Source organism: Misgurnus anguillicaudatus, chromosome 24, assembly GCF_027580225.2.
Source record: "Misgurnus anguillicaudatus chromosome 24, ASM2758022v2, whole genome shotgun sequence".
Classification (NCBI taxonomy): domain Eukaryota; kingdom Metazoa; phylum Chordata; class Actinopteri; order Cypriniformes; family Cobitidae; genus Misgurnus; species Misgurnus anguillicaudatus.
In genome coordinates this window covers 15,398,654-15,415,329 of record NC_073360.2, presented here as the reverse complement: position 1 = coordinate 15,415,329, position 16,676 = coordinate 15,398,654, and the positions used below count along the sequence as shown (strand labels likewise).

At 34.5% G+C, this 16,676-nt stretch overlaps 2 protein-coding genes across 3 annotated transcripts; one reads left to right on the top strand and one right to left on the bottom strand.

Annotated features, from left to right (window-relative positions):
• Positions 1-3,583: 3,583 nt before the first annotated feature.
• On the top strand, positions 3,584-8,876 carry rab34a (RAB34, member RAS oncogene family a). 2 transcript variants are annotated; one of them, XM_055196109.2, is made up of 11 exons: positions 3,584-4,035; positions 4,773-4,836; positions 4,968-5,059; positions 5,198-5,266; positions 5,524-5,625; positions 6,415-6,479; positions 6,616-6,667; positions 6,767-6,848; positions 6,961-7,051; positions 7,673-7,780; positions 8,246-8,876. In XM_055196109.2, exons 2-11 carry the CDS (start codon positions 4,783-4,785, stop codon positions 8,311-8,313), a joined length of 783 nt encoding a protein of 260 aa, XP_055052084.2. In that variant the 5' UTR covers positions 3,584-4,035; positions 4,773-4,782; the 3' UTR covers positions 8,314-8,876. The 2 variants fall into 2 exon arrangements, with proteins under 2 accessions (XP_055052084.2, XP_055052086.2); XM_055196111.2 differs by having other exon boundaries at positions 3,590-4,035; positions 5,201-5,266.
• Positions 8,877-10,700: 1,824 nt separating this feature from the next.
• Positions 10,701-15,551, bottom strand: LOC129437805 (zgc:174895). Its single transcript, XM_055196112.2, has 5 exons — positions 15,373-15,551; positions 15,055-15,148; positions 13,406-13,552; positions 12,992-13,087; positions 10,701-10,888 (listed from the first exon to the last, which is right to left on the bottom strand). The coding sequence occupies exons 1-5, from the start codon at positions 15,547-15,549 to the stop codon at positions 10,752-10,754; spliced, it is 651 nt and encodes a 216-aa protein (XP_055052087.1). The 5' UTR covers positions 15,550-15,551; the 3' UTR covers positions 10,701-10,751.
• Between the last annotated feature and the right edge of the window lie 1,125 nt (positions 15,552-16,676).

The following is a 16,676-nucleotide window of genomic DNA, read 5'->3' as shown; positions in this document are numbered from 1 at the left end:
GTTCTAGGTTTTTCTTTAATTATACCTTTGCAGTCATTAGAAGTGATAGGATGTCACAAAGGAGGGCAACAACGCGTCCATTGTTTTAAAATGACCTCATACCATTCAGTCACGTGATATTGGTTTCAGGCCCAGTTCATGATTTTACTGGATAAAATACTGATGAGGATTTTAAAGTGATCACCTAAAATTAATTAACTAATCGTCTCATTTTACATATGCATTTGGCAGACACTCTTATCCAAATTGACTTAAGTTACAATGCATTCAATGTATACATTTTTATATAACATTTTATACTCTGCACTACACCACTGTTACTTCCTCTGTTGACCATTTCTATGTTTAATGAGCTGAAAGCATATAAAAGATGCTTTATAATTATCATCACTGCTTAAAGAATGACGCAGATGATGCAGATGAATATTCAAGAATAAGAAGCAACAATGTCTTTGTTTCGTCAGTGTTGTTCCACCAAACATTGTTTTTGATTACAAGTATTGTGGTGAGAATGAACACAGCACATTCCTAATCACTGACTCTCACATTCTGAGAAGATCTTATGTACACTTTAAACAATTCAAACTTTAGGACGTGGTTTATGAGATAAACCAAATATGCAACCGAGCTGGTTCTGGAAAAGTTTCATCAGTGAAGAGTCAAAGAAATGTTATATATGAATTACTTTATGGGTAATAATTTTGTTGTAGGGATTAACTGGCACATAGGCATAGGAAGAACTTGAAAATACACATAGTGTGAAGCAGAGCGCATGTCATCCTCAAATAAAAATTACTGTCAAATTAGAAGACATCCAGCTGTATTAGATCTTAACAACCTTGTAGAAAAGCATTATTTTAAAAGTCATAATTTACATTTCATTCTTGTTGATTTTCTTTGAATAATATAATTTAGGTTTAAATATACATTGTAAAAAGTGAAAGTTGTATTAACTTTAAAAATTACTTCAAATTACTTCAAAAATTACTAAAAGTAGTTTTTTTTTATTTTTCTTAATTTAGGTGAAAAATTTCAGTTAAACAACCAATTGAAGTAAGTTTTTTTATTAGATGTTTTAATGTTTTTATAAATGTTGGGTATTCTTTTTTGTTGTTGTTGTGAAGCGCTTTGTGATTCTTATCTGTGAAATGTGCTATAGAAATAAAGTTTACTTACTTACTAAGTTTTAAAAAAATTAATCCCCTTAAACTTTCTCACTTTAAGTGAAACAATTAAATTGACAAAACTAATTTTTTAAATGTTAAGTGTAATTGAAGTAATTTGTTTAAGTAGATCCAACTTTCACTTTTTACATTGAAAGTCACTGCATTTACATTAAGCTTTATAAGATGTTCTGTTTATCCAAAGTCTACACTACATTAAGTCCTCCATTCTGAACAGAAATAGTGATCATTTTAATGTCAAAATGTTTTCCAATCTACCTGAATATCAGTGATACTTTATGCCAACATCTGTTTATAACATGATTATATAACAGTCAGAAAAAATGGTCCCTTTACAAATGTACTGATATGAACCCGGTACAGATATGTATACTTGTATACTATATATTTGGTACCAAGATGTATACCTTTGAGGTACTAATATGAACTGTTTAGGTGCAAATTAAGGTGTAAGTTTTGAAATGGTCCTACCCCAGCAAGGGGCCATTTTTTACATTTTTTTTGTCTGTATCTGAAAACATTTGTGTGTGCTCATGTTGGTCTGCCCTGATGTAACAGATTTATTTTAAAATATTGCAGTGGTCATGTAAACAGGGCCGGTTTAAAAAAAAACACACACTGTGAGCATTCCTATTTATACTCTTTTTATTGACATTACAAAATATGATAATTCATAACACACAGACATCATATTTCATTCAAGCTGAAATAAATCATAGATTACGAGGCAGATTTCAGGCTGATTTCGCAATAATTGTCTTCTTTATTGCGGCATATTTAAAATAACATCTGTGCTTCTGTGCCAGTGCATATTTCTGAGTGTATCATAAGGCATTTTGTTTGCTCTTATAGCATAAACTCAAGTGTGAGTCACCTGGTGTGAGCGCAGTCGACTGGCATTTCCTTTACCTTGTGTTAAGTTCCTAAGCACTCATTACTTTCAGCTCAACCTCGCCTTGATGTGTTAAAAGACAAGGATTTAAAACACCTACGCCTACACACAGTGACAACAAAGAATCAAAGAATGACATGCATGAGATATTGTTAGGAGCTGTGCATTGTTAGTTTGTCCAATGTATTAACTCGTGTTAATATATAAACCATGTTAAGTAGTGTTCACTGATAATCTGATGCTCTTCTTTTGACCCTCTTTAAAGTGACTGGTCAATTAATCTGGTATGTGGACTCAGGGGTTTCTCGTTGTCTGAGCTGCCCTCTAGTGGAAGATATGAAAAGCATTTGTTTAAATCATAAAATGGTCACATTTACTAAGAATATACGTTTACGTTATTTCATAAATATTTAAAATGTACAACAATGAAATGAACACAAAACGATGTAGTAGATTAAAATAACAACTTTTAAGTGTGGCATTAGGCAAACACCTCTGATCAATATTTGAGGAACTTGTATAAGGCATTTGTTAGTCTTATAGTCTTTGGTACCATTTTTTGGTTATAAAGCTTGATAAAGCTATAATTTGTTTACTAAACATTGATTCAAACCGAAAATCTGAAGATTTTGAGAACAATGCTGCAGATTTAATGTTATTTCAACTATTAAACGTAATAGTAATATGGCGCCCTCTTATGGCTGATGAGAAATGTTGAGGACACAAACTAAGCTGGCAATGTAAGCAAAAGCTAATTTTAACAACGTTTTATTTTAATTAAATATATTTTCATTATAAAATCTTTTCAAATTTACATGGAAAAAAACTTTTGAGTAGGAAACAAGCTATTTTGAAAAATAATGTGTGCTGTGAAACAGATCCTCGAATTGTTCGACTTCATGCGGCGCCGCAAGAATCTACAGCCGGATGACGTCAAAGTACCGCGAGAGCGATTCGCGAAATTATACGGAGCAGTTTGCTTTTAAATCGCGGAACCTTGACGTAATCTGGCTGTCTGTTCTTGCGGTGCCGCATGAAGTTGAACAAGCCTAATCTGTTTTATATTTAATGTCACGTGACCCCATATGTGAAGTACACGCTAAAGTCTCATAATCTGTGATATCTGGAGCATCAACGTTTGATTCAATCATTCATTTCAGTATTTGACTTGAATTATTTTATGTTGAATTTGAAAACAGTAAATCACGACTGCATAGGACTACTGCAGCAGCAGTGGTCAAAATTGGTGTCTGGACGGGAGGGCATATTTGTACAACATTTGCATGTATTGCTTCCTCAGATTAAACATTTAAAATATGAGGTGTATGACACAAAACGGGAAAGACTAAAGTTGGTTAAGATATTTGACAAGATTACATGACAAAAAAGACAAACTACAACATATCGGGGATTTATTTTTCTTAGCATTTTTTTTGTATTGCAGAGCAAATGGTTCACAGGACATAAAGCATACATTGACTACATCAATTATTATTATTTTGCTTTCGACTTCTTTAAACGTGTTGTGTGCCAACCCTCTTCAAAATCATCCCAAAGCTGAGCTTCAGTTTACACACATAAGTCTTTAATATATTTTTTAAATAATACATTTAAATAAAGATGTCATTTTTCCAAAGCACGACAACAGTTGTCCTCTACTGTAAATGCTATGATAACACTAGGGGGCTGTAGGGAGCCTTACCTATCCGTCTTTCCTACATTTGGTAAGATTGCTGGAGAAATCCATCTGTATGCAGTTCCCGTCGCTTCCGTGGGTCGCAGTATCCTGCAGTTTTCTTCAGAAACTTAGGAACTGTACGCGATGGATGAATGCTAAAACATCGTTTCCCTTGAACTTTTCCTATGTATTTCTTCTATATGCATTGATAAAAGCGCTTTAAACGATATCAGGTCTCAGGAAAGCAGCGCTTTACAACCACATCATCTTTTCGTGACGAGGTAAGCGCGTTTGTTTTTGTAGCAACACCGTAACTGTTTTAATAACAGTGTTATAAACTGTCGTGGTAACTAGGAAGAATGGATTGAAGGTTTAAAATGTTTACGTACATTACGCATTCACAAAAAAACTTTATACTGAAACTCTGTAAGTTAGCGGATGCAAATCATACACGATGAAAACATGCGAAAGACAAATAAAGAGACATCGCAAATAAAGTCAAACGCGTTAAAAATCCCAAAGTAGCGGATTTTCTTTGTTCTCAGGTTTACGGATTAACGAAGTACAGACAGATTAGTCAATCTTTATCCATGTGGTCCAGTCATCTTTAAGATAAACGTTAATTGCCTATTCAAAAGGATGTCACATCTGACTTATGTTACATTTTTAACTTGTAGGCCATATTTGTGTTTTATATGAGTTTACTCTGTCAGCACTTCTGAACAGAGCATCAGATTACCTCTAAATCAGTGGATCTCAACTTTTTTGACTCCATTGTCTACACCAATATTTAAAGGCCCAATCTCACAATTTTTTACCCAATAAAATACTCTAGATAACTTGAAAAATGAATATGTGTTATATAAATAACTAAACGTTATACTTGGGTAATCACAGGATTACATAAAGCCACAAGGCTTCACGAGAACACTCATTACTCATTTCTCCCATTTACTCATTTTTCCTCAAAGTTACAAAACTCCAAGCTGTGATGCATAACTTTTTGTATCTCCTGCAGAAACCCCATCATGAGCGTGCTGCCCCCCGTGAGAAAAGACCGAATAATCGGACAGCTTCCTAAGGTAAAGGCTTTACATACATACAATCAATGCATTGATGTGTAAATGATCCACTGTTCTTCACTGGAACATTTCCTGCGCTGTTTATGCCTCCTGCTAGAGGTCCTCAATTTAGATGTTCACTTCTGTTGTAGTGCTTCAACAGAGGTGCCGCTTTGCACACGGAAAATGAATTTCACAGCAAGGTTAAGACGGCTTGTCAACAACAGAGAACAGGGACAGTGGGGTGAGATAAAGACTCAATCACTCGCATTCAGTTGTGCTGAATCACTTTTCATCGGATAAGTATTTTTACATATTAAACAGTGACTGGATGGGTTGTGCAGCATTGCTTTATCTGTTGCTCTTTCTCTTGTTTGACCAGCAGGTTTAAAATCTCCAAGGTCATTGTAGTTGGCGATCTGGCTGTAGGGAAAACCTGTTTAATTAATAGGTGAGTTCAAGTTTAAAGTTTTACATGTGCATAGGAGTCATTAATGCTGTAAAAAAACAAAATAAGTAATAATAATAACAGCTGTCAGGGTTATGTACTGTGTGCTAAAAAAAGTACATACAATACACGATAAACATCCAAAAAGATGCCCAGTGTAAAACAGTGTTACTTTAATATGAGAATTTTAGTGCAGCTTGTCCTGATAATAATGGAAAGGGGTTGGCATATAATCACACTGATGGTCATTGTTTCCATAGATTTTGTAAAAATGTGTTTGACAAGAATTACAAGGCCACCATTGGAGTGGACTTTGAGATGGAGAGATTTGAAGTTCTTGGGGTCCCGTTCAGCCTCCAGTTGTGAGTATGACCAACATTTAAACTTACATCTCTAATTTAACTCTTTCCTGCCAAGTTATCTCGTCAATTAAGACAAAACGCTTCCCTGCCAATGACGCTTTTCTGGAGTTTTTACGGTTATCTATAATTGGACTATTATCCACTAGTTGGCACTTTTACAAGTGAAGAGTTTGGTTCCAAATCGCAATAAATCCATTTTGACTAATTTCTTTAAAAACTTATTTTTTATACCAAGAAAGTGACAAGATGAAAATCACTATTTTCTGTTGCAAACTTTCACATAGAAAGTTTGCAAAAACATGACACAACATGGTTTGTCGCGGTTTGGAAAAAAAGATGACAGAATAACACAGCGGATATTGGATTTTGCATAAAATAAAGAATTTACTTTTAATACTGACCAGATACAATACTAATATTGGCCGTACCTGTACATTTTTTTTTTAATGGCGTTTATCGCGTTTTGGAACCAAACTCTTCCACTTTTTCCACAAAATTGAAGCATCAACTAATCTAAAAAACATAAAGTCAGTGTATGTTTGGATCATCGTTCTGAGGTGATGAAAAGAGTATAGAAGAAGATAGGATACAATTATTTTTTGTTTGTTTGTTTGAAAGCAGAAAGGTCTGTACTTTTATTTGATATATTTGTATTTTTATATATTTATAGAAGAAAATTTTCCTGGAAGGCATTTTGTGAAAATTTTGAGAAAATTACAAAAAAGGCTGGCCGGGAGTTAATTAGTAGTTTTCAATGTTTTTTAAAGTAATGTTTGCTTTATGATCCAGGTGGGACACTGCGGGCCAGGAGAGGTTTAAATGCATTGCCTCTACGTACTACAGAGGAGCTCAAGGTAAGGATCTCCACTAAATTAAATATCGCCTCTTGTGATGTAGTATTTCATATAATCTTACTTTTTTATTATTATAACAATGTGTTTGCACCTATAGAAAGAAATATAATTTTATTTCTTTATTTGCTGTTACCAGCGGTTATTATTGTGTTTGATCTGACTGATGTGGCATCACTGGAGCACACAAGGTAAATGACATCACAGCTCCCCTTTAATCCCACTTTCTGGTTTAACAATTACAAAATAATTATATGGTTAACACAGTGATATATTATCCTGTCTTAAAGGCAATGGTTGGAGGATGCAATGAAAGAGAACGACCCTACAAGTGTATTACTCTTCCTGGTTGGCACAAAGAAAGATCTGAGTGTGAGTGCCACTTTTAGTTGTAAATCATTTAAAAATCTTTAAGGGAAATTGAATCAGAATTCATACATTTATAATATGTGTTGTCTTTGTGTATGTTTGTTACATCAATCAGTCCTCTGCCCAGTATGATCTAATCGAGCAGGATGCTATGAAACTGGCCGATCAGATGAAAGCAGAGTACTGGGCTGTATCTTCTTTAACTGGTGAGTTGTTACTGGACCCGTGAACTTTATGTGATGTAGTTTATTTTCTTACTTTCTTTATTTATTATTCACACTACTCCAGCATCTATGGCTATATTGATGGAAAGAACCGGTTAATTCATACACAAGTTGATCCACACAAGTTAATACATACACTACTCTAATTTTAAGTTTAAGATTGCGACTTTTCTACTCTACTCGATTGCGACTTTTCTACTCTACTCGAGTTTTAAGTTTGTAATAGCTTTAAATTATATATATATATTTTTTACATTTAACTTATTTTTTATGGTTTTTTCTATGAAAAATAATTTGCCTGATTGCTTTATAAATAAAATGCATTATTATTATTATTAAGTTTATCTAGACAATTTATTAAGTTTATCTAGAGGGACAATTTGGCATTTCCAATTCCGAGTGTAATAATATTCATATAAATCGTATTGTATATTTTAATAAACAATACTGTAACAATATTATTGTACATATTAAATATTTTCAGTTTACATTTTAGCTTTAATATTTCTTACCTAAAAGATTACAAGTATTTGGCAAACCTTAGTCACAAATATAGTTTTTTGTCTTTTTACATTGTTTAATGTAACTTTTTTCTGATGGTAGGTGAGAATGTGAGAGAGTTTTTCTTTCGAGTGGCATCTTTAACGTTTGAGGCGAATGTTATGGCTGAACTGGAAAAAAGTGGCTCCAGACGTATTGGGGAAGTTGTTAGTAAGTAGAGAGCTGGACATCTCAAAACACTGAAGAAACAAAATAAAATGTTCTGTTTTTCTTTATGGTCTCATATGCCGATTCAATAGTGAAGCTGTTATTTAATACAGTAGTTATTAAAATACAGACAGTCCATTTTTTTTACAAAATAAACTGAGACAGGATGATTACCTTAGATGGAGTTTAATATGTGAAATAAATGGGTTAGCTCACACAATAATTAAAATTCTGTCATCATTTAACATCATCAATTTCATATTCTATATATTTAAATAATGTTATGAGCATCTGAGTTAAACTACGAAAAAATAAGTGTCATTGCATTGATAAAGGAAGTTAATAATTATGAATCAAACATTCTCTGCACTCAAGGTGCTATGATGAATCGTGCACATGAAGACATTTATATTGTTATTATTACCATCATTGCATTTATATTAAACCTGTACATTTCTTTTTCTGCAGAAATCAACAGTAACCCAAACAACTTATATACAACTTCCAAGAAGAAGCAGTCCAACTGTTGTCAGTAAAGAGTGATCATGTGGAAATACTAAAAATGCACTGACCTATAACGGTACCAAAGCAAATCATGCATATGTACAGTGGAGAAAAGTGGTAGACACATTTCAACTTAAGGAACGTACAGTGAACAGTTTGGTTTATTATTATTAAGGTGGAGCCGATTCACTGCGGGATGAATGAAAACACATTCTTTTGTCAGCCTTTTTTATCCAAGTGGTCTATGCACATTTTTGTTTTTGCATTAACTCCAAGTGTATATTTCTTATATTAGTGATTTACAAATACATTTTCTGTATTTTGCATTTTTGCTTAGTTTACAGTCAACAGTGATTTTAAAAGGTACACATGAGGATTATGCGCGAATTGCACAAAAAATTTAACAAACATATTTTTCTATATCATAACAAATCGCATTGTTAAAAAGGGTAATGAAAGTATTCCTTCACCATACATTCCTTCATAAAATATGCTGTAAGAACATTATGTAAGTATTAGAAGTTTACAAAGCTGCATGAATCATTTCTTGTGCTTGACATTTTTTATTCTAAATAAAATGCTTTCACAATTTTTATCCATTCATTTTCAAATCCATGTGCAGCTCGAATAATACTGGCATTATTAGTATTTTAATACACTGTGATAATATGTTTATTATATTTTCCCAGTATATACTAGCATCATTAATCTTTATTCCAAGATAGTAATGAATTAAGAAATCTGATAGTGACCTCTAGTGGACATTTCTGTTGTTCGACGTATGACTAGATTTATAACATTTAAAGGGATAGTTCACCCAAAAATTTAAATGCTGTCAACATTTACTCACTCTCATGTTGTTACAAACCTGTATGAATTTCTTTGTTTTGATAAACACGAAGGAAGATATTTTAAGAAGTGTTTGTAACCAAACCATTCATGGACCCCATTTACTTCCATAGTATTCTTCCTTTGTGTTCATCAGAACAAAGAAGAACATGAGGATAAGTAAATAACGACAGAACTTTCATCCTTGGGTGAACTATCCCTTTAAAAGAGGGTTTCCCAGATAGGGCTTAAGACTATTCCCATACTAACTTAAATGTTAGTGTTGTATTGATCCAAAACAACTTGCTCTGACATATCTTTTAAGTATATCAGTGCGAGTGTTGTATCTCAAGATGCACACAATAGTGTTTATTCATAAATTATGCTTTTAAAAATGACTTAAATATCCTATTTATGACCTAGTCCTGGCTTAACCAATCCCTGGTTTATCCAGGATTTATCCTAGTCCCAGACGAAAATGTAAGTTTTAGATTTAGTATTAATTTGAAATCATCTTGCATTGACATATCTGAACATATATCAGTGCTGTTGTTTTGTCTCAAGACGCCAGTATTGTTTTTTGTAAGGTATGTCCTTATAAAACTAAGACTAACATAGTCCTGGACTAATTTAAACCTTGGCGGGAAACTGCCCCTAAACAATTAAATTAAATTTTGAATTTAATCCTTATGCAAGGGTTAAGACACAATCATATTTAAAACCCTGACTTTAAGCTTACAAACAACATCAAACTTTTAAACAAACAACCTGTACAATTAAAGGCAGGGTAGCTGATTTTGCAAAAATGCTAACTTTAGCCTACTAGCTAAAATCACGATCCCACCCTCCATTCAAATCGCCTTAAAAACCACGCCTTTTCAAAAAAAAAAACCGTCTGAAAGCCCATTTCTCATTTACCAGTAAGAAAACTTTGCAGTACAAAGTGAATAACTATTAAAACAACAAACATAAACAAAGTTTTAAATTGGAATTAGCACATTTTCGGTTGTGTAGACGTAGTAGTTTGCTTGAAATTGTAAAAACATGTTACGCTAATTTGTAAAGGAACACAAACTACATAAGCAACACAGTGTTCATCAAAATTGAATATCTAAATTCACCTAAATAAAATCACCTATCTTTCCAAAAGAAAACTGCAACGACCCTTTCAGAGCCTTTGCCTCTTGCAGCTGTTTTAATCTCGTGGAAAAGCACGAGATTTTTTTTACTTCATTATTATTTCTTTCATTTGTGGCTCCTGTGCCGGTTGTCAAATCAGCAGGAAACTTTGTTTGCCACTGTGTACAGAGCGGACGTAAGCACGCTGATGACGTATGATGTCTGCGTGAACAGGGCATCCAAAACAGAAGAGAAGCAAAAATTGCATGTGTCCAACTATTGCATTCGGTCCGAGTTCAATGATATGTTGAACATTTTTTGGTCATACGCCTTTCACAGATGACATATTTATACAAATACATTTAGACGAATTAACGTAATGATTGCCATCAGGATGTGAGGAGACTTTCTGGATCAAATCAGCTACTCTGCCTTTAAGTCACAACCACCAAATTATTTCTTGTAGACTTGCTTTTCTTAGTCGCTTCAGAATGGCTGATTTTCCCTGAATTTCACCTTTACATTACTGATGTGAAAAAGACTCCATATACTGATTGTCTATCTGAGCCTGAAGCTCTTTTGGAATGCAATGGGAATACTTATAGTTTTCCTTTAGCCACTTCCCACCCTCACTGTTCTCAATGGCCACAGCGGCAATGCCTACAAAGAACAGAGAAATTATACAAAAATTATCATTAAAGACTACTGATAATTAATATTCCCAATAGCTATTTATTTAAAGTTTACATTATCTCCTAACTAAAGCAAGCCAGCTGTCCAAATGCGTAAACTATGCAACCTCTTGAGTCAATAGCCTTACAGTAAAAAGAATATCAATAAACTACATCAATCATACTTTAGTTTCATTGTTTATTTTGATAATGCTTCTACAAGGGGAATCAAAAACCACAAGATTTTGGGTGCACTGTAAAGAAGTTGGAAGTTACCTGGTTGCCTTGAAATTTTGAGTTAATTCAACTTAAAAATATTAGTTGACAACCAACTTTGTTTGAGTTAACAAAACATTATTTTAAAAGTTGAATTAACATAATTTTTTGAATAAATTCAACTTAAAAATATTAGTTGACAACCATCTTTTTTGAGTTAACAAAACATTATTTTAAAAGTTGAATTAACGTACATTTTTGAATTAATTCAACTTAAGAATATTAGTTGACAACCATCTTTTTTGAGATAACAAAACATTATTTTAAAAGTTGGGTTTTAAGCCAACCAGCTAACTTACTTTAAGTTGAACAAACTTATCTTTTTGTACAGTGTGGAAAGGGGGAGTGGATAGTTGGCACCGTGCTTTACTAGTGCCCCCTTTCCACCAGAAAGAACCGGGTGCTAGTCCTGTTCTTAGTTTGAAGTTGGTTTGAGTGATGAGCCTTTTAAGAACCGGTTAGCCTTTCCATGGGCTTAGCGAGCAACAAACACACCACACTCTAAAAATGGCTAGGTTTATTTTTGACCCATAATGGATAAATATTGAACAGAACACCTGCCGGGTGAAAATTGACCCAATGCATGGTTGCATAGCAATCGTGCCAGAGCGTGTTTTAAAACGAGAGACGTCAATTGCCACTCACCTTAATCTGCCTTTGTTAAAACCTTCTGATGCGCACAGCGGGGTTACGTGAATGTCCGAGCTGCACACGTGACAGATCAAAAAGCAATATGATGACATGTGGGAGGGATGTCTGTCATCGCGCACCAAATGACTCCAAATAAAAAACGCAGACTTAACATTACGGCCCTGTCCTAAATGGCACACTCCGGACTTGTGGTCCTCCTCAGAGTCCACACTTTGATGGCATCATGTAGTGCAGACTTTAGGGACCCTTGATGTGAGTCCATGTGAGTGCACCGGAGTCGTATTTTGGGACAGATTCGAGCGGCACACCGGAAATAGGTAGAGAAGTTCCCTGTCAGTGTGAACTCCTCCCTTCCGTCGTTTGATTGCTCTGATTGCTCTTTCGCCAGGACTTCTGGGTTGGTAAAGTGTGCGAAGCCTGCTGCAGTGCGGGCTTCGCTGAAGACAGCATCAAGGGGGAGCTGATGAGCACACTTCAAAGCGTAAAAATGACAGATGGGACACCCTACGGACTTGTAGACTAAGCGAGCCACGCAATTTAAGGCCACGAGACCAAAAGTCCACATGAAGTGCGCCATTTGGGACAGGGCCATCGATGGATTCCAGTGTTAAGAGAGAGCTTTACTTTTTGCTTTTTTAAAAACAATCGCATCCTAATGGTGAAAGCGCGCCCAGATCGATAAAAGTACAGTGTGTGCTTCTGGGGGAGTATGGGAGGGGGGACAATCGCGCTGGGGCATGGTTTGGTTTGGATAATGTGAGTGCACCCATAATGATCAATTGCTTTGCGTACCTAACAACATTATCATCCAAACGTGGCAAATCCACGTGCATTTCGAAAAAAATTATATAAATGGAGGTTGCAATCGTGAATAATGGTACAGGCATAATATATTTTATCATTTACACAGAACAACATTAGCCTTAGCATGTAGCTAGCTACCCTAGTATCATGTCAAAGTAATCCTGCCCCAAGCACCTGACTCAACCAACTCTTAAGTCTAGACCATAAATGCTTTGGTGCTACTTAAGAATCATTTTCCTGGTTTCGGAGCCGGTGCTTTGGGTGTCGAAAAAGAAAGACTGATTAGAAATTAGGCTTTAGCTCTGAACCAGCACTCAAACTGCCTTGGTGGAAAAGGGGCATAAAGGTGTTTTATACTTGCCTACAACAACAGCTCCCTGATTCTCCAACAGTTTGATGGCTGCTTGCATAGTTCCTCCAGTCTCAATCCACTGGTCTACTATAAGGACCCGATGACCTGTAATGCATCATGGCATGTCACAGGTTGCAAAGATAAAGCAAAGATGTAACTTTTTTGTGCATAGGGTTGGTTTCCTGGATAGGGACAGGCCTAGGCCTCAGTTAAATAAGGATATATAGTTTTAACAAACATGCCTTACTAAAAACATTACTTATGGGCATATTGAGACAAAACGAAGGGCACTGTTTTCAGTTTGGACAGCTCTTACATTTATTTTAGTCTAGGACTAGTCTAATCCCTGTCCGGGAAACCGCCCCGTAATGTTTTAATAGTATCAGACAAACAATTAATAAAACTCTCAAAATCCATAAGTACCTGGTTTTAACACATCAAGACGAACTTCCATGCACTTCTCATGTCCGGAGTAATCTGTATACTTTTGAGTGTCTGTTTGAACACACAGGTGTCCTGATTTCCGTATGGCAAGAAATCCCTTTTCTAATCTTGTTGCTACAGCTGACCCTGAAAATGTGCAGGAACTAGTTTAAATGACTGAAAAGCGATGTTTCTTTATTTATTGATATCTTTAAACATTGAATTAGTAAAGGCATTCATTTTCTAAATACTGTCATTGTTTGAAAGCATGGGTGCTGACAAAATATGGTATTATTCAGAGCAGTTATTGTAGCCTGTAAATTATGTTATCACATTGGGTCTCATTCACTAAGCATGAGTACGCACTTATTTGTATTTGCATTCGGACGTTTTTAACAAATCATGAATCAACATAAACTTTTATACTAAAATGTCTTCTAAATGTTTGCAATAACGTACACTGTCAAAAATAAAGGTATAAAGCTGTCACTGGGGCAGTACCCTTTAAAAAAAGGTCCTATGTACCATTTAGGTACAAATGTGTTATGTATCTTTGAACTGCCAATATGAACCTTTGAAGTACTAATATGCACTCTTTGGGTACAAAGGTGTACCTTTTGGAAAGGGTACTGTCCCAGTGACAACTTGTGTACCTTTATTTCTGAGGGTGTAAACACAAAACATTAACTAGCATGAGCTTACAATAAGTTACATATTTTTGCAGCATATTCTTCTATGTTAAAATAAAACTACAGTTGTTTAATGTTTGATCATGTTAGTTCATTGTGCATATGTTAACAGATACAGAACTTTTCATTTTAAAAAATGTAGTAAATGATTAAATTAAAATTAAATAAATTTAATTAGCACTGTAAAAGTATTGTCCATTGCTTGTTCGTTTCAAATATAGTAAACTGATGTTTACAAATACAACCTTATTTTAAAGTGTTACCCACAAATCTTTATTTGTATTATTTGTGTTTATTTGACGGTTTCATCGGACGCACGTGAGGTGACGCGATACGCATCTGGTCCGACCTTTACTTCCGGTTTCAGTTTTTTTAATGGTCTGACTAGTTGCTAAACTGAACTCTTTAACAAATACCTCATCGAAAATAACAAATGTTTGGGTTTCCTGAAAAAAATGATTCATTGAATTTAATCAATTTTTTTAAGGTAAGTGGTTGCAATCAATTTATTTAAGCTACATTTAAACAAAAAAGATTAGTAAAGTAACATAAAATATAAAACTTTTGTTTAAATGTAGCTTAAATAAATTGATTGCAACCACTTACCTTAAAAAAATTGATTAAATTCAATTAATCATTTTTTTCAGTGTAGGTAACCTACGTGTTTTTTTTTTGCTTGTTATATAAATAAACTACGTTTAAAGTACTTTGTTGTATTTATTCTTAGCGGAGTTTACCGGAAGTTACGTGTTGACCACGTACTCTGCTTGTTTATGTTGTTACTGCTGAAACCATCTATACAATATACATTACAGAGTTTGAACTCCGACATTTAAACCTCTCTTGGCAGATGGGTCCTCAACTGTATCCTGCTCTATATTTAACATCTTTGGCAATGAGTTATATTTACTTTTATATATAACTATCTCTTAAGTCGTGCATTGCAGTATAGTATAGTACCCAGGATGAAGCCCATGGCATCTATTCCAGCCACCAGGTCAATAGTTTCATTTTTGAATGGTTTGAGAAGGTCCGTCACACAATCTGACAGTGCCTGGATCAGTCAGGGAGCAATAAATTTAAACTGTTAGCAAAGATGAAATCAAACTAATAGATAATAAATATACTAGTCAACATTTAAAGTCAAAAGGATCAAAAAAGTTCAATATTATAGCCACACAGTAGCTGTCACAATCTATCAGGCTTTAATGTATCTTTCAGACAGATATTATATAACTGACATGCATTGACAAGGACTAAAAAAGTTACATAACCTACCTGGGAGTTACAGTAGAGTCTTGAGGGGTCAAGCCAGGCAAACTTTGGTCCTTTTGTATTTGGGGCCATAAGTGACAAATACCAGCCATCATTTCTCTTCTGGGGAACAGTAAAAACATTCATTTTCGAGGAACAGATAGAGAGAGTTGGAAAGCTCACATCTGTAACCACATACATGTGGTGTAGAGTTTAATATGTAGTCCAAAGGGGGCGTTTCTGCTCTCTCTCTCTCTCCCTCTCCCTGTTCCATGTCAACGTGGCCAAATCCAGTGTTTGTGTTGACTGAACAGAATCCAAATTCATTATTCAATACTGGGGTACTGAATGAATGCAGTTTCTAACTTTGAAAACGGCAACCTAAAGCCACGCAAATTTAAGAATGAGAAAAGGTCATTTGGATTTTAATAGAATTAATTTCGTTTCAGCCAGTCAACACAAACATTGCAAAAAAGTTGAAATTGCATAACTTATTTTGATGAGTCAATGAAATGTAAAAGCATTGTCACGGGAGTGACTGTGATGAAGAAACATGGACGAAGATGAGGAATTAAAACAGGCTTTAACATTTTTAGGAACATACAGAAAAGGAGCAGAAGTAAGATAAGTATAATATATTGAATATTATTATAGTGCATTTTATGTATACACAATACAATCACACTTAAAAAGCTGTAAATAAGCCTTATGACAAATTTACAATTTATATGCCACAAAAGATATTCATAATGAATACATATTTAAAATCATATATAAAATCGATGATTATTTTTCAGGCTACTTTGCCGCCATTGACGAGATAACTCGTCAATTAAGAGAAAACGCTTCCCTGCCAATGATGAGAATTTCCGGCTTTCCGCAATACCGCTATTATCCACCAGGTGGCTAGTATCCGCAACTTATACAACCCAGAAGTAACGCCTCACGTGAAAGAGAAAGATCTCAGTGTATGTGCTCTGCATCTGATCTCTATCAAAAGTCCTTCACAAAAATGGAATTATCTCAGCTTTTTGCTCAAATTTTTTTTTTTTAATTTTTTTTTTTTTTTTTTTATAAACATACCCATATTTGTGGGGTGATAAAAAGAGGACTAAGGATGGGAGGATGTAACGTTTTTTTTTTGTTTGAAAGCAGAGGGTCTTCTTTCATTTGATATATTGTTTGTTTATATAAGAAAAACAGTTTCTGGAAGATCTGGAAAATCATGAAAAATGCTGGCGCTGGCTGGCAACTTTTTTTTTAACTTTGGCGGGGAAAGAGTTAAAGATGTGTAGTACAGACAAAACATTTCACACGTGTAATATAAA